This window comes from Varanus komodoensis, unplaced genomic scaffold (genome assembly GCF_004798865.1).
Source record: "Varanus komodoensis strain SLA01 unplaced genomic scaffold, ASM479886v1 scaffold1, whole genome shotgun sequence".
NCBI lineage: Eukaryota > Metazoa > Chordata > Lepidosauria > Squamata > Varanidae > Varanus > Varanus komodoensis.
This window is the reverse complement of record NW_025335268.1, coordinates 132,167,013-132,190,294: the sequence shown is the minus strand read 5'-3', so window position 1 is coordinate 132,190,294 and position 23,282 is coordinate 132,167,013. Positions and strand designations below refer to the sequence as shown.

At 38.8% G+C, this 23,282-nt stretch overlaps 1 protein-coding gene across 4 annotated transcripts in view; it reads left to right on the top strand.

The window, feature by feature from the left end:
* The window catches only part of PLXNA2 (plexin A2), a 451,621-nt gene that overhangs the window by 282,812 nt on the left and 145,527 nt on the right, over window positions 1-23,282 (top strand). For 3 of the 4 annotated variants that reach the window (XM_044446913.1, XM_044446912.1, XM_044446919.1), the window contains one exon: window positions 363-477. In XM_044446913.1, the coding sequence (XP_044302848.1) occupies window positions 363-477 (115 nt within the window). Of the gene's footprint in view, window positions 1-362; window positions 478-1,740; window positions 14,627-23,282 lie in introns of those variants that run through there. The other variant, XM_044446929.1, reaches the window with a different exon arrangement.

The window sequence follows — 23,282 nt, the reverse complement described above, 5'->3', positions numbered from 1 at the left end:
TATTATGTATCACACTGCCCATCTGTTCCTAGATTTTCAATTTAACACTTGCTAGAAATAAGGAAGAAAGGCATTTGGTAGTAGAAGCTGACATTAAAATTGAAAAGATACCAAACTTCAATAACATGAATATAAGAATGCATCAAAGATCTTCCTCAGTAAATCGCATACATATATGAGATATCCATTCTTTTAACCTGTGTATATGTTTAATTAGCATTTCATGAATCCATATATGTTGTGCTTTTGTTCTGTAATATTTGAACACAATAATAAACACATTCACTGAGATAAACAAGTGCATTTGCTCAGACTTATGCTTTTACCTCTGCCAACCTGGTCTTTTATTGCTTTCTTGGCAGGTGCCTATCTTGTGTCAACAGTGCTTTTCGCTGCCACTGGTGTAAATATCGAAACCTCTGCACTCATGATCCCACGACATGTTCATTCCAGGAAGGGAGGATCAATGTTTCAGAGGTATGGAAGCTGCATTTAGGGGCTAGGCAGTGCTTTTAATTGTCTTACAGTTCTCTATAGTTTGCCTCATGATTCTTCTCTCACCTCCTTTCCACCCCCATACACAGAACAATTCAAATCTTTCAAAGCTGAAAAGTAAAGGGGAATATCTTTGTTGATGATCTTACTTTAAAGATGGGTGGGCTAAAAGTTAATGTAGGGTGCAGAACCAAACAGGTGTACACCACAATTCAAACCAGAGATGGTGTATTTGTCAGCAGAAGGTCTGTGAAAAATTCTGCCTTCAGATAATGGTAAATAGCATTTCTTTGATTGATCCAAAAGATAATGATCCCCATCATCTTCTAGTCTAGCAAAAATTGAGACAGTAATGTACCATCTGTTTAGTCAAGCATAAATCCCAGAGAAACAAATGGGTTTTTTGTCTAACATATAGCTGGCAGGATTCTACCACTTTATACGGATTGTCACAACCATGGTAGCACATATATGTTTATAGAGCATACTTTAACTTGATATCACCAAGTGTCTTCCTGAGGATCTTAGTCAAAATCCTAACAAAAAGAAGATTTATAGAGTAATTAGGGATGCAGAATACTTTAGTTCGTTTGATTCTTTTTCATGGTGAATCAGAGATTTGGGAGCCTTGTCTATTCTTGGTGCTTTTAAACTTTCTGCATTAGACTTTAAGCCACATTTATTAATTTATTTGTAAATATGTTAATATAAGCATGTCTGTAAATATTGGGGTTGAGTCAAGCTATGAATATATTTTCTTTACTATCAGCTGAAACTAGGAAATTATAAACATTGACAGTCTGAGCTATATGACTGAAAAGGGGTTGCTTCCACATTTAAGTAAGGTCTGAGTTAAAAATATAGCTAAATCATAGTGCAGGCAGCTGGCCAACCTTGCTGTATGGAGCATCTTGCCTAGGAACACCAGCTCAGCTAGGCTGGCCCCCTTCTCAGGGTTTGCAAGCAGGATTTTGTTTTGTTTTGCTTATTTTGTTTGGATTTGCTCCAATCTGTAAGCAACATAAAAGTTATAAAGCAAGGAATCATGGTGAAGGCAAGAGGAGAAATATTGGTTGTGTGCCTCACATTTACAATCCACATAGACCTAGAGTGGGGAGCATAAGGCCATTCAGGATCCAATATTATCTACCTGCACCAATGCTTTGAGAAAATGTCCATGCAGGGTGTCCTGACGGAGGTGCTAAACTGCCAATAACAGTGCAAGTATTTTTCCTGCCAGCATAGAAGAACCCTGATCTGGACTGGGAACCTGCACAAGAGGTAGGGACTACTTGAACCTCTCTGTGTGGATCTAACTGATGACGGGAATGTCTTGCACTTGCATTTTGCATCAGGAATTGCACATTGTTCTCAGCTGTGGCCAGTGCTGAAATAAAGCTTTGTTCTTCTAGTTGAGAAGAATGAGTACACCGGGTGGAGGAGGGAAGGTGGAACAGGACACTATCCATGAAATCAAGCAAAAGCTTTCGTTTTCCTTTTTGACAATAAGGATATTAAGCCATCAACCTTTTGAAAAGGTGGCAGGTGTGGGAGGGTGTGCATTTGGTTGAATACTTTATGTATATTTTAGATTGCAACAGGGATAAGTGGCCATAATTCAGCCTCATAAAGATGAAGTCTGATCATTAAGGAAATGAGATTAAAGATAATAAAACACTCAGTAATAAACAGGAAAATCAAGTTTCCCTTCTTCTTATCAAGGAATTGTGCTTCATAATTCAGCATGAAATATCAGTCTAAAGCAACATGTGTATCTTCCTGATGTAGCATAAAATACGACACACAAAAGAATGATTTGTTTTTGCACATAAGGAAGGCCCAGTAATGATCAAACATATATAAAGGTAGTGGCCACTGCTTTTAAGCAAAAAGTGAGTAAAGGCAGCTTGTACTCTGAACTTCAAAAGGATTCACTCAAGGTAAGAGAAGATGCTCAGGATGGAGTTCTAAGCCCTGGAGACAAAGCTCAAGCTTTCAATACTTGATACAGAACCAAGATGTATCTTTTTAAAGTAGCACTTGTGAACCTTTGGATGCTTTTATGTGGATGGGTTTTCCTTCCTGGACATTAGGGATGTTTGCATTCCCCTTGCTCAACTTCAGGATTTTGGTTTGCACTTTGGAAGCAATAATGACAATGTTCCCCTTTCGGATGCTTTTACTACCACAATTGGAAATGGATGGGGCAGGAAGAGACAGAAAGCAGATATTTTATTTAGATTAGGATAAAGAAGTGAAATGAGTGACATAGCTGGGTATCCAGCTCTGGAGGCAATCCCAACTCTGGGCTTGTTCTAATTACTATCAGAATTATTTTCATGGATTTAGGCAGAATATTCCAAAGTGCAATTTCTCTAATGTGCTAAGCTCCCCTAAAACTCTAACCATATGGAAAGGACTAAAAGCGTCAGGAAGTTTGAGTTTCTTGAAGTCTGCTCATTTAGGAAAAAAAAGTGTTAATAACCTGTGGAAAGACTTCTATAGTATCCAGTTTGGGGGAAGTGCGGTGCTTGGAGAAATCTCCCTGAGTAGGTCTCCCTGTTACTTCCTGACAGTCATCTGTAGCTGGCAGAGCTAATGTTCGCCTCTCTCTAGTTTATATTGAGCAAATGTATTGTGCCACATTGTGGGATCACTCTTGCTAAGCGTAACTGGGATCGTACAAATGGAATATTGTTGCTCTGTGCTCCAGATACGCATATGTGCTCACACCCAGCCAGCTCAGCAGGCTAATTTGCTTAGTCTCTCTGAAGAAAATAAAACGCTGTTTGTGAGAACAAACGTGTACTCTAGTTATTCAGTTAAAAGCACTTTTAAGGGAGCAATCCTTGGGGTCCAAAAACATAACGGTAAGGGTTCTGCTTTTAGCATCACCCTACCAGAAAAGCTGTTCTTACATCTGTCCTAGTACATTAGCAGAAAATTCACATGCAAGGAGACATTGTTAACAGAGGGTGCATTGCCTCTGGAACTTAAGCAAAAATTATCATATTTCAATCAAAATAGTTCCCATCAAAGAAGGAAGAATATACCAAGCCCTCTGCATGGGTCCTGGCTAATATACAACTTGGTATTAGGATGTAAATGTTGAAGGCAGCTTCTACAACCATTCCAACATACTAGCTGGCATACCTTTTTTAAAAGGTTAAAATCATACCTCTTAACCAATGGTAAAAACCATGATGTGTTGCTAGCAATTGCTTGTTTATGTCAGAGTGAAGGCAACCTGAAGCCTTTAAAGTAAGGTTACACATTGCAAAATGACTGAAAAAGTGGCACTTTCATGTTTCATCACTTTGTTTTCTATTAATGCTTTGAGGCAGATCTGCAGTCTACAGTCACTCAAGCAAATTTGCACTGCTTGATTTCTTTTTCTCTTTGCACTTTGGCAGAATTATTCTTTATCCTTTTTAAATGACTGTGCACTTATGCCTGCACAAGCCAGACTGCTAGGGCAGTAAGGACATCTAAAGCAAATTTTGTCTGAGGAAATGACTGAAAACAGTATGTTTCACCTTGTGAGGAGAATCAGTTGTCACAATGTTGGTTTATTAAAACACTTCTAATTCCCTTTAGGACATCTGCAATATAAAATTTTAAAACAGCACAAGAGGCAACTTAAAAGTCCCCCCCCCCATTTTACAGCAGCAATAAATGTTTTATACCCAAATCATTATTGTACTCCAAAAGCTTTAAAAAACATGGTCTAGTCATTCATAGAAATGTGAGGAAGAAGGTAGCCCTACAGCTTCTCCATGGAGTGCATTCTTCATTGTTGAACAGAGACCCTGTGCAGACTCATACAGAATCAGGTAAATATGAAAGGGTACCACACAATGTGGTTGCCCATTGCCCTCTGGATGTTGAAAATTATGAGCATCCAATCAAGCATGGGAGGAGCATGAGTGAAGATTGTCTCACACTTTGTGACTGCAAAAGACAACAATGGGCAGTTTTTGGCCATCTTTGACTTTTGCCCCTGCTCACAAAGAAGAGGGACTAAAGCATCCCTGGGGCTCCTTGCATATCAGCAGAGCTTCACTTGCCCCATCCCTGCTCCCCTAGCACTCAGTCTAAAGTTGATTTTGTGACATTGGAGCCACAGCCAGGATAGAAAGAACTGAGCTGGGTTTCTGCATTTCCAGTGCTGGAAGTTGAGATTCCAATCTATCTTATGGCCATCTAGACAGAGTCTAGCAGGCACCCATGATGCCACACACATCTGAAATTTTGTGCAACTTTTTTTTCTTTTCTACTTTCTTCTTTCAAGGAGCATACAGTCATAATCATGGATGTGGACAATTTCTAGAGCATCATGTATTGAATTTTGCATATTCATGGTTCCTGTATGAGCAATTCGCTACAGCTTAAAGAACACATTATAGAACAGCATCATAGAACTGTGCAGGTGATGTGGACTACCGTGAAAATACAAACACGGGCTTGGAAAGTGAAAATAGAAGCAATGTCTTCTCACCATTCAGAGTTAACATGGAACTCAGCATCAAGTGAGAATGCAGCATGAGATTGGAGTTTGGCCTAGAGACTTGCTATTTCTGTTGACAAATTGACCAGCAGTGAACTCAGCTTGATTCTGAGATCCCCACAATGTGTTTTCAGTAGAAGCTCTTAAGGAGAAAAATACTTTTGTTCCTAGGGAATAATTTGCAAATATGGAAGGCCTTTATGGTAACATATATACAGTGGATCAAAGAATAGCCATTCTGAATACTGTTGGCTGCAGGAATGACCTGTTGTCACTGACACAGCATTCCATCAGTTGCCAAGTTTTAGCAAGGCACCTAAGAAATAATGCCCATCCATTATCTTCAAGGGCTGAAAGTAGCAATTCTCTAGCATAGTATGCAACCTGGACTACAACTTCCATCATCCCTAACTATTAGCTACACTGTTTGAGACTGATATGAACAGGGGCCCAAAACATCTAGAGGATACTTCTAAGGGAAGCTTGTTGAGTTATCTATTACTGTTACTCTTGATGAGAAATGCAGTTAGCTAAAGTTTGGTGTTATAGAATATGTCTATACCCACAAACTCAAAGAATTATTTGGATGAGCTTCCATAGTCAAAACCACTGATTTTGTATGTATGTTCTACCTCTTAAGTAAATACAAGAAAGAGTCCTCTCCGTGGATGCCAGTTTTTAAATGAGCCTTATAATATTAAAGTTGTTTAGTGTCCATGAATTGGGTGTCCATGTGTGCCTGTGTAAGGTTTGTGGGAATAACATATGTATCTGTGTAAATTGGGCAAAAGTCCAGATGGTGAAGAAATGTATACAGTTTCCTATGGTTTTATCCCCGTGCTGAGATTATGAGAATTAATGTATTTCTTACTAACTGAAGGATAATCCTTCTTTGGTTTCCACTTTGTGCTGATAATATGGTTTCCACATGCATGCTACTGAATTGAGCAGACTCCAAAAATTTGAACTAGAAGTAAAGTATGTTCTGTTTCCTTTTGGGAGAACGTGTAGATAATATTCTCACCTGGAAAATCTCCATACCTCATTGTGCTTACAGCCTGCATTGAAGTTTCTTGCAATTATAATCACTGTTAGTAGCAACTACTAAACTAAAGCATCTGCCTGGCCTTTAAATGCCTGGATCTTTGCACTAGACAATGGAACCCAAAGCAAAGCCAAGAGGCAATCTGCTTATTCATTAGATTTTTGCTGACTTTTTTTGCCAGTGAAACCATAATATGAACTCAGTTCTATGGTATGTAAAACATATGACATAGCATTCACAAACCTTTTCTAGCGGCATCTCACTTTTATTTACTAGACAGGCAGTGTTTGAGTACTGTGGGTTTGGAGGAACAATTCGTGTGCTTCTGATTTTGGTTATATTCTCTGTTCGACATTCATTTTCCTTCCTGAGTTCTACTGAACCGCCAAAACATTTCTTCATATTTGAAAGACAGATTGCTGTTTGTCGGAAGCAACACTGCTGAACTAGAAAGAACTAGAAAGATTTTGAAAAACAGATGTGCAACTGGGATTTCAGTGGCTTGATATCTCTCTTAAAACTTGAGATGCAATGTATTTCTGAACTAGAACCATGCTCTGTTCTTTCTGTGGATGCAGGGAATCCATTGTCCACCAGCTCCATGAAGACATTCTCTGCCCCTCCAGGTCTTTCCCATTCATCAGAAAAGGAGCAGCTTTATAGACAAAAAGGAGAATATTATGGACAATTGATTCTGTTGAAGCAAATGGATCAGCTAGTCATGCAGGATATCCTGACATCTACAGTTAAAAATATATATAAGGACAGGAACTATATGAAACGTTTTTCACTCAGACATGATATATCAACTCCAAATGCCAAATATGTTGTGAATGTGCTAATATGTGTTTAACAGTCACTTTGGATAATGGATAGTTTCACATGTTGTATTAAGCCAGTTTGTTAATAAGTCATCACAGAACGTCCAACAGACTATCAAACTCACCATTGCTTGTTCCCCAGATCTTTTCCACTCAGCACTTTTGCCAGATGTGGCACACATGCTAGGTACCTTTGAGAAAGAATTCCTTGATGTTTGAGCCTCTAAGTCAACATCCTTTCTGTAATTGGTATATTGAGGTTGCCAACTACTAAGGAAATGTTTCCATCGTGGTTGGCCTGAAGTGGCCCATTCAGTCAGATCAAACTAATGTCTTCTTACTTAAATGCAGGAGAAGGAAACCTCCCTTTTGCAATCAGTTACTTTTCTCTGCTGAAGCTAAAAGCCAGGTCATCTGGATGCTGAGATTGCAATACAGGTGCCCTGGCTGAGCTCATGTCAAGGACTTGATTTAGAAAACCTGTTCAATAGAAAACCACATAGTGCCTAAAGAATGAGGAATCTCCTAGATTCCATATCAGAGCTGGAAAGGAGCCATTAATGAACAGTCAGCAGCCAGAAAACAAGAGATTCTTCTGGAATCTCTACCCAGGCAAAGGGAGCAAACCAGAGGAATTATGCTCCATTGGAAAAGGAAGTTGGAGGTCTTTATCTTCCATCACAGGTGCCATGAATGACTCTTTTGGTAAGCTAATAAGTAGAGGATCTTGGGTGGATAGCAGGATATCTGGTATAGGAGCCCAGGTTTAGTTTCTCTCCCCCCAAAAAGGGGAAAGATCTGACAGAGTCAACAGGATAGCTTTACCATGGACGTACTGGGTTTTTTAAAGAATCAAGTAAGCAGATTCCATTGGGCTGTGCTAGCTAGACTATGATTTTCTCTTTTGTTTGCTCTTTGCCACTGATTTGCCAATTTGACTGCTTATTTTTGTGCACTCAGAACCCAGCAAGCTTTTTTTCCCATTCTGTACTTTTTCCTGAATCTTTAATAAATCTTGTTTTCAGCAAACCTTAGACTGTGCTTTGGGAGGTAAAAAGGGAGGCGCACATGAAAGTATGCCATGTTATTTGTCATGTTAACACTTTTTCAACTGCTACATTGCCTGCAATATACTGAGCAAAACTTGTAACTTAGTGATGTTTTCCTAAGGACACAAGGGGGATGCAGAGAAGCCTAACACCAGAGACCCCAGTAGGATCCTTGGCCAGTCATTCCCAAAGCACCAAAAGTATTTGCCAACTGGGAAGATTGTATTTGTTTTTTCTCTTAGTTGTAGCTGAATTTGTTTTTTTGCTCAGTGGTAGCTGAAAACCCCCCAGGTGCCAGGTAACCAGAACCATGCAACAGCTTGCAAGATGGAACTAATTTTCAGAGCTGTAATGAAGAGAGGTGCACATTCACCATATTTTCCCTTCCACGGAATTTTTTTGTTGCACAGTGCAAGACCAACTGACTAATATTTAGCCTAATATGCTGTCAGTGTCCTGATCAATTTCATCTTCTGTTTTAAAGGGTCTGCTGTACTTTACACTGAAGTAAAAGCACCCACTGACAAAGTACCTTCCTCCACCTGGTTTTGGCTCCTCACTCCATTGATCGTTTTCACAGTTGATATTCATAGTCTTAGGGGCATGAGGCAGTTTTTAAAACAAAAGCAAAAAAAAAAAAAAACCCTGGGTTGTAACTGCATGCAAACTGAGCCAGAATGTTGGACTAGAGCTCATGAAGATCCAACATTCCTGAAAATGCAAAAGGTTGTTAGAACAAGAATAAATGGTATAATATATGGAACTAAAATATTGATTCAGCTCTTAAATACAGATCCCTCTTCCTAATGTAGTTTCATGCAGGACTATTGAAGTATTATTTTCTTTTGTGGCATACTGAGATCTCGTTTGGGTTGTGGTGTGGTGAATACCATTTCTCACAGATAAAGCAAGTGGCATCAATTCAGATAATATTCCTGGAGGTATGTATAAATCAAATCTATTCAACTTCTTGTTTTTGCTAATAATTTATGAATACAGCTTCAAGCATTTATAGTATCATCTTAAAAAAGTTGCCCATTTTCAGATACTTCTTAAACCTCTTAAAAGACATCAGATCAGAATATTATGCTGCTCAGATCTAGCAGATCTAGAAACTCAATGCTCATTGACAGCAAAGTTCTTACTCAATAATACAAAGGAATGTTGGATACTGATATATATACAACACAATTAAGAATTAACTTGTCCAAGTCTGTCTGTGTTGCAAAATACTTTGACTTTTATCTGGAAGTTACAGCCATGTACCTTAATTACTATGCTGTTTAGGAAACTTAGGTACTGGTAAAAAGCTTACCAGAGTAACAGCAGAGTCAGGAGACTGGTTTTCAAGATGAAAGGGAAGGAGATCAGCCCTAAAGCCAGTCATTCCTTGACCAGTATGGATTGTGAGGTCACTGTTTACCTCCAATATCCCAGTTCAGTTTTTGTTTGGTAGTTCAGCAAGGCATAATAGTTACGGACTGCTCCAGTGACTGCTTAGAAGGAAGATGTTTTTAAGTGCAATATTGCATGGATGGCTTTCTAAGAGATGTGGAATAATGGAATGTATGGATCAGGTGCCATACATCACACAGTGATACAAATGTGCAATCTGATCTGTGGTGTGTAGTTGTCTGAGTAACCACACACTTATTTTCTCAGTGATGAGATCCTTGAAAAATAGTTTGTAGACATTATTCTGTTTATGTTTTTTTCCAGATTAGATTTTTTTTTCATTTCCTTTGATGGAAAGTGGCTTAAGGATAGGTAGTAAAATAATAAGTGTATGTCCTCAAATATTCATTATCTCCTAGGCAATTTTATTAATTTAAGCCAATAAGAAACTCTAAGAAAAGTCAGGCCACTTATTATCAAAAGGTAACACTTTGTATACCAAGAATATTCTGGGGGATATCCCTAGGAAGGAATAAAGAAATGAATGGCAACTTTACCAAGTACTCCTGGGCATATCAGGAAAATTCTTTATGGTTGTTTCAGGCTGCATATCATCTAGATTTTCATTCTGTGTAGGACTGATACCCTCACGAATAATGAGCTTTTATAGTCTATTGGCCATGATTCAGTAATGTGCCCAGATAAGATACTTACACTGTTCTTTCTTTCGGCAGGAACCTGGAGGATACCCCAGGTTTAAATGTCTCATAATTCAGATATTTGTTAGGGATAGACCAGTCCAGAAAAGAATAAATATATGAAGCCCTCCAACATCATGTCAGACTTGGTCCTTCCAAACCATAACTCTCTATTCTGATTCCAATTAAAATCTGCTTTCAGTTCCTGGGACTGAACATGGAGTCATTTGCAGGCAAACCATGTGCTCCCATAATGAACCCAGAGAACACATTAAAGATGGGGCAAGCAGCTGTGTCTTTTTGTCTTATTTTACTCTAGGTGGTAGGTAGAAGATTTTAACCCCTTCATTCTGCTAGGGTCAATCCAGAGTGACACCAAGTGACCTCCTCTCTCACTATAAGCCCCAACTGTACTATTATGTTCTGCAGGAGAGGCCCTTTGGGGGTTCCATTACTTGAAGTGCTATGTGTGAAAAGGCCTATTGCACCAAAATTATGGACTCCTTGCCCTCAAAAACTGTGGTTGTCTGCCATTCTCGGCCTCAAGAAACCGAGCAAAGCTGCAACTGTTTAATTGAACCCTTTGAAATATTTAACATTTTTAATGTCTTAAGGTGTTTATAGTGTTAATGGGTTTTTTTGGTTCCAAAGTGTTGCCTTGATGCATATTTAGCAGATAAGGCTAAATAGACATGTTAATAATAAATGCATAATAAAATGTTGCCTAACAATGAGTTAGTTGCTTGAATGGAATGGGGGACCCAATGTGGAACTGGATCTCCTTGCTTGCTTTAGAATAATAAAGAAAAGAATAACATAGCTACTATCTACATCTTTAAAATAATATGTGCTTTTGTCCAAAGCTTCATGTGCACATGCACACTCCTCAGGATTTGAAGCATGGCCCGTTATCTTGTTAGTTTTCTTTCTATATACATTCTCATGTTTTCACCCTGTCTCCTGCAACTGTCTGTCTAATGCAGGAGCCTGCATTTTATTAAATAGTAGCTGTGAATCTGATTTACTAAAGGAATTGTGGTCAGTGGGATTTCAATAACTGCTGGCAACAGGGAAATTTGAAACAAGAGAAGAGAAATTAGCAGCACTGTGTTTAGCAAAGAATCACAGAGTGTGGGTCATAATTTAGGTCAAAATATTGACTAGAGCTGCAGGCATTAATGAGAGAAAACTGAGGTTGCAGGTGCAAAGGAGCATATTTATTCAAAACAAATTGGCTGACAAATTGCATTTTAAATTATTAGTAATATTTAATCATGATGTTGAAAATGCACTTCTCTGTTTGAAAAAGAATGGTTAGACAACAACATGCTATAAGCAATTGGATTTAAAAACAACTACTACTACTACCATGAGATTAAAGATAAGATGAGTTGATATTCAGCTTGTGCTATACTCTCTAGCTACTGCTGGAGCTTGTCTTTATATTCCATGCTTCCAAAGGCTCACATTCTTCTTTGGATCCAAACTGAATAAATTGGGAATTATGTGTGTGAAATCAATGGAGTCATTAAAAATGTACAGAAAGAGTAGTAGTTTAGATAACATGCTAATTTGGTTAACACTTATGAATCTGCATAATTAGTGAACACTAGCAAAGATACTTGATAGAAGGCAACTGTAAATAAGGTACAGTGCTTGAGTACACTGGGTACCAAATCTTTTTGCCTTTGTTTGGCCTGTGTTTTCAAACAAATGATCTTCTAGATAGGTTCTTCAGAAAAGAAAAACAAAATCTATGAACATACTGTTTCCACTTAGGAAAAGAGATCCCCAGGCACACCAGTGCACCCAGACAGTTCCCTTTATATGTTGTGCACCCAGACAGTTCCCTGTATAATTGATGTTGAATATTTGGCTGGAATGCTTGGGACAGAAAAAGCTGTGTACCGATGCAAACCAAATCTCACACAGCTTTTGCAAAGCTGTAGTACCATCATGAGATGGTCTACATAAATCACAGCAGCATAATTGTGCTGCAGTAGTGTTGAATTTCAGGATCTCAGCATAAGCTGTAGCATCTTGGCAGTTTCATTTCATGAAGTTATGGTTCAAATATATCATAGTGCAAGTTTTATTTAAAACTTATTTTAATTGTTTATTTAACTAGGTTTTTTTTAATGTATAGCTGAGAATGCACTGAGGTTTTATTGCACTGGGGTTTTATTGTATTGGGGATTTATTGTATTGTTATTTATTGATGTTTTGTGAGCCGCCCCGAGGCTTTATTACGATGGGGCGTCATAGAAATGTTTTAAATAAGTAAATAAATAAGTGTCCTTAGAGAAATTAGTAGTATTCTAAGATAGCTCTGCTATGCTTGGTGATAAGAAGGCATTTCATAGATTTGAAAAGAAAATGCTCAACAATATAGTTGTCAAAGATGATTTCACAGAATAGAGAATAAATAGTTCTATGGGTACCGATTAGTGCAAAGGAGCCTTGTGTTCAGAAGCTGAGGAAATTATAACTGTTACACCAGATTTAGGCTGGTGGTTTAAATTTTCATCTGACACCACTTTGATACAGAATAACCTTTATTTTCCATTTTGATTCTGGTGCTAACCAGACAAGTGTGGGATGCTTCAATCCTAGCCTGCTGAAGCCACAACTGCCTGGGTTTTGGAGATAAGCCTGTAGGAAAAGGAAGGGACTGATTGTCTATGAAAACTTTGGAATCAGCTGTTGTGATTTATAAGTAGATACTCTTAGATACACATTATGGCAAGGTAGGTGTCACTGGAGTCCAAATCTTCTCAAACACAGGCCTTTGGAAAGGAGTCTCTTTCTCTTTCAATTGCAGAGAAATTGCTAACCTGTCTAACCTCACATGTACCAACAACTAATATTTCACAGAAGTGCAAGTATTGCAGTGCAAAAGGTTAAGATGTTGTATAAAGGCATGAGCTGTAAGTGTCCATAGTCATTTCAGTATGATCACAGCAACAATGAAAAAATCTGATCTAAAGTAAAATATATGAGGAATTTGGCCATATAGTGGATTTTGATATGTTTACCAAAATTCTTAGAAAAAGATTGTTTGCCAGACACAAACAATATTTAACCCAGATCTGTTTTTAATTGTTAATTTGGGCTGCATATCTATGTTCTAGCATACCTTTGAAATGTCTGGATAACACACTGGTGGCTTTTTAGATATGTAGTATTTATATTCGACTTCTTCCAAAGTTGACTCAAATGTGCAATACAGTGATATATATCGGTCTGTTTACATACATTCTAGTCAATATACCATTTTAGCTTTTCAAAAGTATTATTAGAATTGTAATATATCATCTATTGGTCAAGTAAAGGATAATTATTCATCTCCCCAAACGTATTTTTTAACTGAAAAGCCAAAAGGGGAAGCATATGGATGGTGCTTCATTGAATGCAGTCATTTTGCACAGGTACTGTGGCATCTAATTTGTGTTACCTGATCACTGGTATCAAACAAGAGCAAATCAGCAAAGCCAACCCACTAAAAGTCAAGATAGCCCAATAGAAAGCATGACATCAAAGAGCAGCAGAGGAACATCCAATAGTGTTCTCCATAATGTATGCCTCTCCTAAGCAAACAGACTGCTCTCCAGAAGCCCCTACAAGTTATAGGACTTCATTCACTCATCTGATAAATTCATTAAAAATGGCCAGTAGCAATGCAATACCCACATTTGCCCTGTGCAGTTGGTGAAGCGACATCATGTAGCTTATTCCTCCACATTTTTGGATCCCTTTGTTAATGCAATCACTGAAGCTGTCAAATAGCAGAAAAGTCCTACAGTTTCTTTCTTGTCCATGGAGTGGAATGTACTTCCTGTCTGACTGACTCTTTACTTTGACTACAGTCCTGATGTGACATTTTCCCCCCAAGTGAAACCTTTGCTGTGAGAAAAAGTCCATTATATTCTTCTTGTATCTAACAATAATAGAAATTCCTTTTTGCTACCAACATCTCCAACTCAGCAGTCTACAGATTTAGCTTGAGGGTACAAAGGGAATTGTCACCCGTTTTGTCCTAGGAAGAAGTTTTTCTCCTCAATACTCCACTGATACATTAAAAGACTAACCTGGAGAAGGATGAATCCTGTAATGGTGTTCCTTTCAAGACCTAAATTCAGAGGTTATACTACAGTGCAAACCTGAGTTTTGTCCTGTAACAATAAGTATTATGAATGTGTCTCCTCAAAAGAGCACAGAATCATAAATATTATGTTGTGAATATCATCCTAAAATACCTCACACAGTTATTTTCAGGATCAGGTGAGAGGAGGAGAATCCAGGATGCCTGGAGTTCCTTGCAAGAGAAGAAAGGTGGGATGTAAGTGAAAGGTAATAATAAAAAACAGGTAAGAATCATGCAGCTCATGGGTGGTATGTGCCCCTCATCCTTCACTGTGGCCCTGCCCCCCTCCCAAAATTCAAGGGGTAGGAACAAAAATGAACAAAAGGACATCAGCAATGTCATGGTGTTCCATAAAGGTCAAAATTAAAGGTAAAGGTTTTCCCATGACATTAAAGTCCAGACATGTCTGACTCTTGGGGGCAGTGCTCATCTCCATTTCCTAGCCGAGGAAGCCAGCGTTTGTCCGCAGACAGTCTCCCTGGTCATGTGCCCAGCATGACTAAACACCGAAGTGCACAGAATGCTGTTACCTTCCCACTGAAGTGGTACCTATTTATCTACTTGCATTTATATGCTTTCGAACTGCAAGGTTGACAGGAGCTGGGACAAAGCATAGGAGCTCAACCCATCTGTGGATTCTAGCCCAGCAGCTCAACAGCTTAAACCACCGTGCCACCCGCAGTCCCTTAAAGGTCAAAATTAACTGCTTGCACATAAGTAGATTTTGACCCCTTTCATGCTCCTTAGCAGTTCTGAATGCCTTTTGACATTTTATTTCTTTTTAATTTATATCCATTTTTGGATCCTGGGAGAGAGATGGCCCATACAGAGGGTGAGGGGGGATAGCTCCCAGATTTCCAAAGTTGCCCACTGAGTGTCAACTTCAACAATCATTTTGGCAGTCTATTCCAATGTCAGTAGTCCCTATGTTGTACCGCCCATGATCCTATGTATTCATAGAAATGCAGAAAGCAAAAGTATAGCAGCAAAAAGCAATGGAGCAAAATTGATAGTCATTCTCACAGTGTCTGGTAAATCTGCCACAATCCACCCACAGTATCTGTGCAAAGAAGGCATTAATCTATGTGGTGATGGAAGGGATGTAGTCTATACTTACACAATTCACAAATACTCCCTCTGTCCAGCAAAAACATTCAGTTTCTTTACCAAGAGAGGCTTCCTATGACCAGTAGAGAAGACTGGCATACCAAAAACAGACAAGAGCTGCTTGGAAAAAACATTTTTTCAGGGGAAAGTTAGGGCTTAAGCAGGGAAGGAAGGGTTACAATAACCAGGCAAATCCATAGTCCAATCATTACAAGGCCTGCATGTAGGATCCTTAGGCCACAGTCCTTCAGGAAAATTATGGTTTTCTGTTGGGACGCCAATTCTTGAAGGGTTCTGTCTTTGCAGATTCCTATGAAAACTGACCTGCTCTGCACCTCTTGGATTAATATGTTGATCAGAATCCAACTTGTGATTATCTAAATGTTGATACACAGTTCTCAGAGGTTTGAACATATCAAATGACAAGTATATATGTGTGTTAGTGTATGTGTATCTATATATATATATATCTCCATCTTGAACAAAATACAGATTTAAATTCATATTTTGTAGAAGCAAAACAGATTTCTAAATAAAAAACATGTAAAAATGAGAACAACTGGAAATAGATTGATCCATCTGAGCAGAGAATGTTTACAGCATTGCACACAACATGTTCATACCAAGTCTGTGAAGGAAATAAGATTTCTTTCTTTGTTTATTATGCAAAGGAGATAGAAATGAACCTCCTGGACAAGGAAAAATGAACACACATTAGCAAGGTTGCAAGAGAAATCAATGTAAGCTACCATGTAGCTCAGTGGGAAAGAATGATGCAGTGGTATACAAAAGCTCAACATTCAGTTCTGTGCCCTTGTCAAATAAAAATGTAAGTTCCCTAAAACAGAGCCTAGCTTTTACTATCTTGAGTGAAAAGGCATTCTTCCAGCAATGGCCAGTTTAAATGGAAGCAGCAGAACCTAGAACTCTTTCTTTACAGAGTAGTGCTTTAACCATATATACAAGAGCAGTGAGAAGAGAATTCCATATGGGGTCGTTGTTGTCTCTTAGTCGCCTAGCCTGTGACATGTCCCCATTTACTCAACCAAGCATTCAGGTACAAATGAAAGGGCCCTGCACTAAGTAGAACAATGCAGGTTTAATACAGAAGTGGTCCCAAGACTGAGTGCTGGTTACAGGCCCACAAGAAAAAGGGGCTGGGGAGTTCCATATGTGAAAATGCACTGCAATAACCAATCAGAGTGAGAGGTACATGGCCCAAGTAATCCTTTTTTGCCCAGTGCTCTCATTCCATCCAAAACTTCTCTTTGTTCATTTGATTCATTGCCAGCCTCTGCTGACTATTTGCCCAGCAGACCTTGTCAGAAATGTTCCTCTTCCTTCTACCTGGTGCAAATCCCTGCTCTGTTTATCATAATAGCAGTAATTACTGGACTGTTAAGAGGACATTGAGCTGTTGGGATTTCTCACCTTTCCCTTGCTGAGAGGAATAGATCAATCTGTCTCTTTCACTTTTTATAATGTTTGCTTTTCTTCCCTTCAAGTACAATGTTCTGTCCCATTTCCACATCAGTTTGTGAATGAGATTCTTCAAGTTCACATGAAAAAAATCTGCATTTTTGTACATAATTTCCCCGATGTATGCAGCTTTGCAAACTATCTTCACAAATTGATTTTTGTTTGTTTGTTTCCCCATATATAGTAGTTTTTATGCACATTTTTTCAATCAGAGTCATGTATTAGAAAAGTTGGGAAAGTGTGTAAGAACTGAAGAATAATTTATTCTAGTTCATGGATTAATTCAGGAAATACAAATTAAGTTGCTTCATGTTAAAATTGGGATTGAGCCACTCCTGGCTCATGGCCTGGCTGCTGATCTTCCAGTAACAATGTCAGGAGCACGATGTAGCCCCTGAGCCCTAGCAGAGTCTAGAGGTGAAGAATCAAATTTTGCTCTCCAACATGAGTCTTCCCATTATGATAGTTGTGCTCCCAGTAGTGTAAGGTACATGGCGAGAGCTTACATTGATTGAGCAAGGAGTGGCCCCTTTCATGCAAAATGCCCACTTGCCCTATTTGCCCTTTATTGAGTAAGAGGGAGTCATGAAGCCAGTACATAGTTTAAAGATATTTCAGGAAGGAAAGACATTCTGTGGCCCTGGGTATCTGGAGTGCTATTCAGATTGTGATCCACTGTGAAGGGGACTAGAGGAATCTGAAGAGTCAAATTAGAAGATGTGGTCTTCCCTTTATTTTCGCTTGGGGTAGATAAAGGGCAGGAACATGACCTGAATTAGCATAAAATTCCAGTCAGGCCCTGGTTTTTCCTGTCACAGCTCTGATTTCACCTGATTTTCCCATGAGCACAAGCAGTGCCCTGCCAGCCAGAGAATTCACACATGGTAGCCCATCATCAGTGCGACAATGATGCAATGCCCATGAAGCCTGGCTGCATCCATCTATCAGTGTGCTTCATCTGTGCAACAGAGTTTAGGATATCATCCTACCCAGCATATGTAATTTGTAGATAGAAACATTCTGAAAGAGTGTTTTTGATAACAACAACAAAGCAGACATGAGCTAATAAAAAACAGTGTAATTTTGGTTAATATAGTGAACCTAACTGTGATAAGTAACCAACTTTCACATAGCACTATGTAGAAAGCATTAAAGTTATTGTAGATTGCTTGATCTGAAATGATACCCTTCTTCCTAGGATGTTAAATCTGCCAAAGACTCTGTTTGTTTGACATGACAACCTAGCATGGGTTCCTGCTCATCAAGGTATGTTGTGTTGTGGAAACCCAGACCGCTTGCTTGAGGGCAACAAGACACCCTGACAGCCTGTGGCTTGTCCTTGGGGTTGTTGTTGAAGGCAATGAGTTTTCATAGCACCCAAATCCAGATGACCAACCCCTTCAGGGGAACTAGGAATCAGGAGTCTCTTTTGTACAATGTTGAGGGCTGGTATCCCCATGGCCATTGCCCAAGCTTAGGCTTCAAATTTCTGTATCTACACATCTGCAAACCTCTGTAGTTGCCCAAGTGTAGCTAAATAAATAATACAATGTTTTTGTGCCCCCCAAAAAACCCTTGGAGGAAAGTTCCTGCTAGCCACAGCAGACTCTCAAGGTGCTGTTTGGACACTTCGAAGACGCTGTCAAACCAGAATTCACGAAAGCCAGTGTCAAGCCAGCCTTTATGATCTCCAGGAAAAGAGGGTAAATGGAGAGCTGTCCAGGGAGTATGCAGTATAAATATAAAGTGCACCTTAACCCTGTTAAAAATCCAGAGATCATTATAAGTTGGTTGTGTGAACTGATGCTTTGTTTTCATTTGGTATGCCTCTCTCTTATTCTGTAACAACTGGAGCCTAAGTATTTGTTTATCTGTAATGATGCAATGAGTGCCTTTTGTGTGACAGCACTCAGTGGGCAGTAAATGGGCTAGATATATCCTGATCTGCTGTGAATCAGTCCACTTCTGTATGGTGAACAGTTTTGGAAGAATGAAAGCAGAGCATGGATGTGTAGAGCAATAAACATTTCCATTTGGTTCATAAAGTCAGTATCCTGAAAGTAAGGTCATTTTCCCTTGGCAACAGAATGCATTTTCCATAACAGGGTTTGAAAATTATTTGACTACTAATCCACACAAAATTCCTCTTAAAAATAAGATATATATCAGGAGTGCCATAAAATGTTTATGAAACAGCAGTGTAAAGCTACTGGCTCTCCCAACATGGGAGACATCTGTTTTTCATTTATCCACACCTGAACTTGAAAAGAAGCTGAAGAATTAGAGCTAGTGCCTTTAGCAAAAGAGGTCTAAGAAAAAAAAATTAAGACTCAATCATATATTTGAATTCTGCTGGCTGAGAAGCCTTAAGATTTGTAGGTAGCCTCACTTTGCTTGACATAATTCTGGATAAGGATATACCTATGAAATGCTCAGATACACCAGAGGATTTACTCCACTGGCAAAAGTATGCTGTGGAATGATGAAAATATGGCAGATTCATAGGTGGGACATGGGTAGTACCCTTGCACAGTTTCTTACACTTCCTCACAGACAATGGTCACTTGTATCAGTTGTGCAACTTTATACCAGTCCTGGCCCTGGAACATAATTTTTTCTTCCTGTTGAATTGAGTAGGAGGAGGAAGACATTAAAAAGGTAGCCCCCACACTGCCAAGTCCACTGTTCATTTCACTATGACAAAGCTTCCATCATGACTTTTGCCCTCTGGCTGCAGGATTCTCTGACACCTAGAACGGACTGCTTTTCTTCCCAGATTTTGTAATGACTTTCACCATTACATCAATTTTGTCAGTTCTGATTCAGTCCACAGTGCCCATCATACCTCACTGATAACACCAATATATCTTCAGTTTCTCATAGAGACCGTTTGTGTCACTTTCAGCAATGCTTGTGTCACTTTCAGCATAAATTCCTTATGGACATTTGGAGGCAAGTACTAAAAAACCCATCTCAGTTCTATGAACCAGCTATGTGCTGCTATAGGGAAAACAGATGATTCTTGCAGGAGAGAGTGCAGTGCAGTTCTTTGCATCTTCATAAGGGTGCAAAAGGAGAGCTCTAACTGGGCTAGCTTTTCATTAACCTTGGATACTGCTTTTCCCATATGGAAAACGAAGTTGTTTCTACAGTTGTCAAGGTTGACAATTTGAGTGCTTTAATACCTTCACTGTGATAATATTTTTTCAGATGCTTCTGAATTGACTAATTCCTGTAAATACTCCCACATTCTTCTGCAATGAGGAGGCATTTGAGTCTTCTTGGGAAACAACTGTATTATGTTGGAAAATTTGAAGCATGCTTGGTGTCAGCCATTTTGATGGAAAATATTCAAAGATGTTGTCTTTTGGATTGTGCTTGATTAATGTGGAGCTGGTCGATAACATCCTTATGCTTTGACACTCCCTCAGACATCTCTAACAGCATTATGAGCTTGCCCAATTTTCCTCTGACTGTTGGCAGGTACCGCTGGTCAGGCAAGAGCTATTGTATTAGTATCAGCAGACACTTGAGGTGTAGATGACAGCTTAGCTGGGAATCATATGTCAGCTAGCAAAGCTGCTGTAAGTAGTGGCTGGTGATGCATTGTCAGATGACACAAGCCAGCATTGCAGAGAGCTTGGTTTTATACCACTAAATGTTGCAGTGGCATTTTAAAAATTCTATACATTCTAGAAACAATTTTTAGGCAGGAAAAATATACAAGCAATTAAAAACTGACTGAAATTGGTTTAAAATTGGTTTTAAAAAAGCCAAACAACTTCTCCTTACTTTTTGTCTACATGTATCCCTACAGACACAGACCTTGCCCTAGCAAGCAGGAAATGCTTTTCAAGGTGAAATGGTTTTAGCAAAGCAATCTAAAGTGCCTGTCTCAAGTTGTCCTCCTGAGTTCTTAAACTAACTTATTCCTTCTCAGCCATTCAGCAAACCTGAGTAACAGAGTTCTTCCTAGTCTCTTTAATCAAGCAACTCTACACAAGACAGACCAACCCTGCCTCCAGTTCTTTGTAGAGGATACTTGCCCCCTTTCTCTGATTCCTATTCTTCTATCTTCTCTTACAACAGCAGCTACAGGCATGCAGACGTACAGCTTCAGGTATAACATATGTATTATGTCATACTCCAACCCACCAGGTCTTTGTGGGTCTTGTTGTTCCTGTTTGTAAGTATTAGTCCTTCACCCTTCCAATGAACTGTAGACTCCTTGAAGAATACTCATATCACATGACTGGGCTTTCAGATAGTTCGGGCTCAGCACATACTCTTCAAGAGGTGACATCTCTCAGAAAGACTCCCAGACTGATGGGGTCTCAGCTCAGGCCAGCAAACTGCCAGAACTTACATAGTGAGTTTGGCTAAAGAACACAAACTGTCCAGACACAATTAGCACTAGTTTGTGAAGTATCTAGTAGATTTATTTTTGTGTTGAAAACAGAGCCGACCTTCCTGTTGCAGCAATAGCTTCCAAGCCGTTACCATAGATGTGTAGGTTAAGGGTATCTGTACAACTTCTGAGTTGTCATTTTGTATTCTGTGACAGTCTGTGCAGGTGAAAAAAAATGTTTAGAATAAATACTGCCTTGAACAATGAGGTAAGTCTTTTCACAGTCAGCCTGTCCCTAGAATATTCCCAGGAATCTGAGTGCATTACTAATGCTTCTCTTCCTGGAATCCCAACAGGTCTTCATCTTGGGGAACCAGATATAAACACTCAGCCTAAAACTTCCAGGGCAGATGTGAAGACCAGATTAGGCAACTGTAGCTGTGGGGATGGAATGCTTACAGTTAAGAATAACTTCCCTGGTAGTAATGAACTGGGGAGAGCCTGTGAATCGAAGTCACCTCAAGTGCATTATAGCATTCTCATGTATAATGTTAAAGTCCTCAGCTTCACAGTGACAATAAGTTGATTCCAAACACTGATGGCTTCGTTGAGCATTGCTTATAAATGGGTTCATAATGTTGCAAAGACTTGGGAACTAAAAGAAAAATCAATAGGAATGAACTGTTCACTGTGCTATTTTCCTCTAATGAATTTAGCTGATTTGGTAATGGATCTAGACAGAAAAAATTCTCCTTAATATGTAACTTTCTTTAAAAATCTATAGATTCTTAATGAAAAACTGGAACATCAGAAAAGCAGTATCTTACATAAATTGTGATGTCATAAACTGAATTTTTCCATTTGTTAATTAGAAAATGTAAGAGTTGTTTGCTGTTAACAAATCATGCCATAGGGCACATTGTGTAATTGGATGAGTGATTTATTCTGAAAGTTGTGAGCTCTGTGAAAGATATATTTCAGCTTTCTTGTTTGTGAAACAGCTAAACAAAATGAATTATTACAAATACAGAGGAAGTTCCTTGGAGTAGACTAATATAAACCAAAAAAATTGTCTACAGTTGAATTTGTCAATACAAAGATCCCTCCTTATTTCAGTCCTGAATGGAATGTATCCTTCTTTTAATAAGACATTTTGAAACCTTTTGTCCTGATTCTTCAGGGAACAGATATCCCTAAAGCAACCCCAGTTTTGCTCTTGAGGACTCTTGACCTGCCTGTTACTCATTTGTGGTATTCCCTAATTCATTTCACAGGAGTGTGTTCTTTCCCACCTGTGTGTGTAATAAGTTAAATCAGAAGTATTTTGTATAGTGACAGGTTTACTTTGTTTCCAGCTTAAAGAAAAAAATATTCTAGGTCAGGAGTCGATGGCCCTCCCTGGACTCAAACCCACAACTAAACTCATGGATTATGGGAATTGTAGTACAACAAATATTTTGACCGTCCAGGTAATTTGGTCTATGATTCTCATCAGTCTAAGCCAGACTCCTGAGAGCTGTAGGTCAAAAAGTATTGAGGGCCACAAATTGCCTACCATGAAATTGATAAATCAGACCTAAAAAGTGTGTATGTGGAGGGGTGGAGTGGGGGGGATTTGAGTTCTCTGTAGGCAGCTGCACTCTTCACCAAGAAAGAGTAAGCATTTCATTTCATTTATTGCATTTCTAAATAGCCCAATAGCCTAAACCCTCTGGAAAGTTTACAGGGACTATTTTACATGTTGCTTAATAGTGGTTCCTCATCTAAGGAATGCTTTTTTTAGAGATACATTTAGCCTCTTTTTTGTTGCCTGGAGGCAGGCACTGCAAATATTTTTACTTTAGTCTGCCTTTGGTTTGGATTATTGTCCTTACTTACATTGATATATTTTATAATTGGTTTAGGTGGACATTTTACTGTTTTGTTGTATTATGCTGCTCTTCTGCTTATTAGATTTTATGACATTTTAATGTGATGTTTTATGGTGTTATATTAGTAGCCCTTATGGTATGACCACTTTGGAAAATGTTGTAGTTCCGAAATGCAGCATGGGAATTCTTTAAATAAATAAATAAATAAATCAGCCAATGCTGTCCAGTCCATTCTAGTACAGCTTTATATTTTCATCTGGATTTTGTTTTCTTTTTCCTTTCTGTGGGAAAACAGAACACTCTTTGCACTAAATACCTGAGAA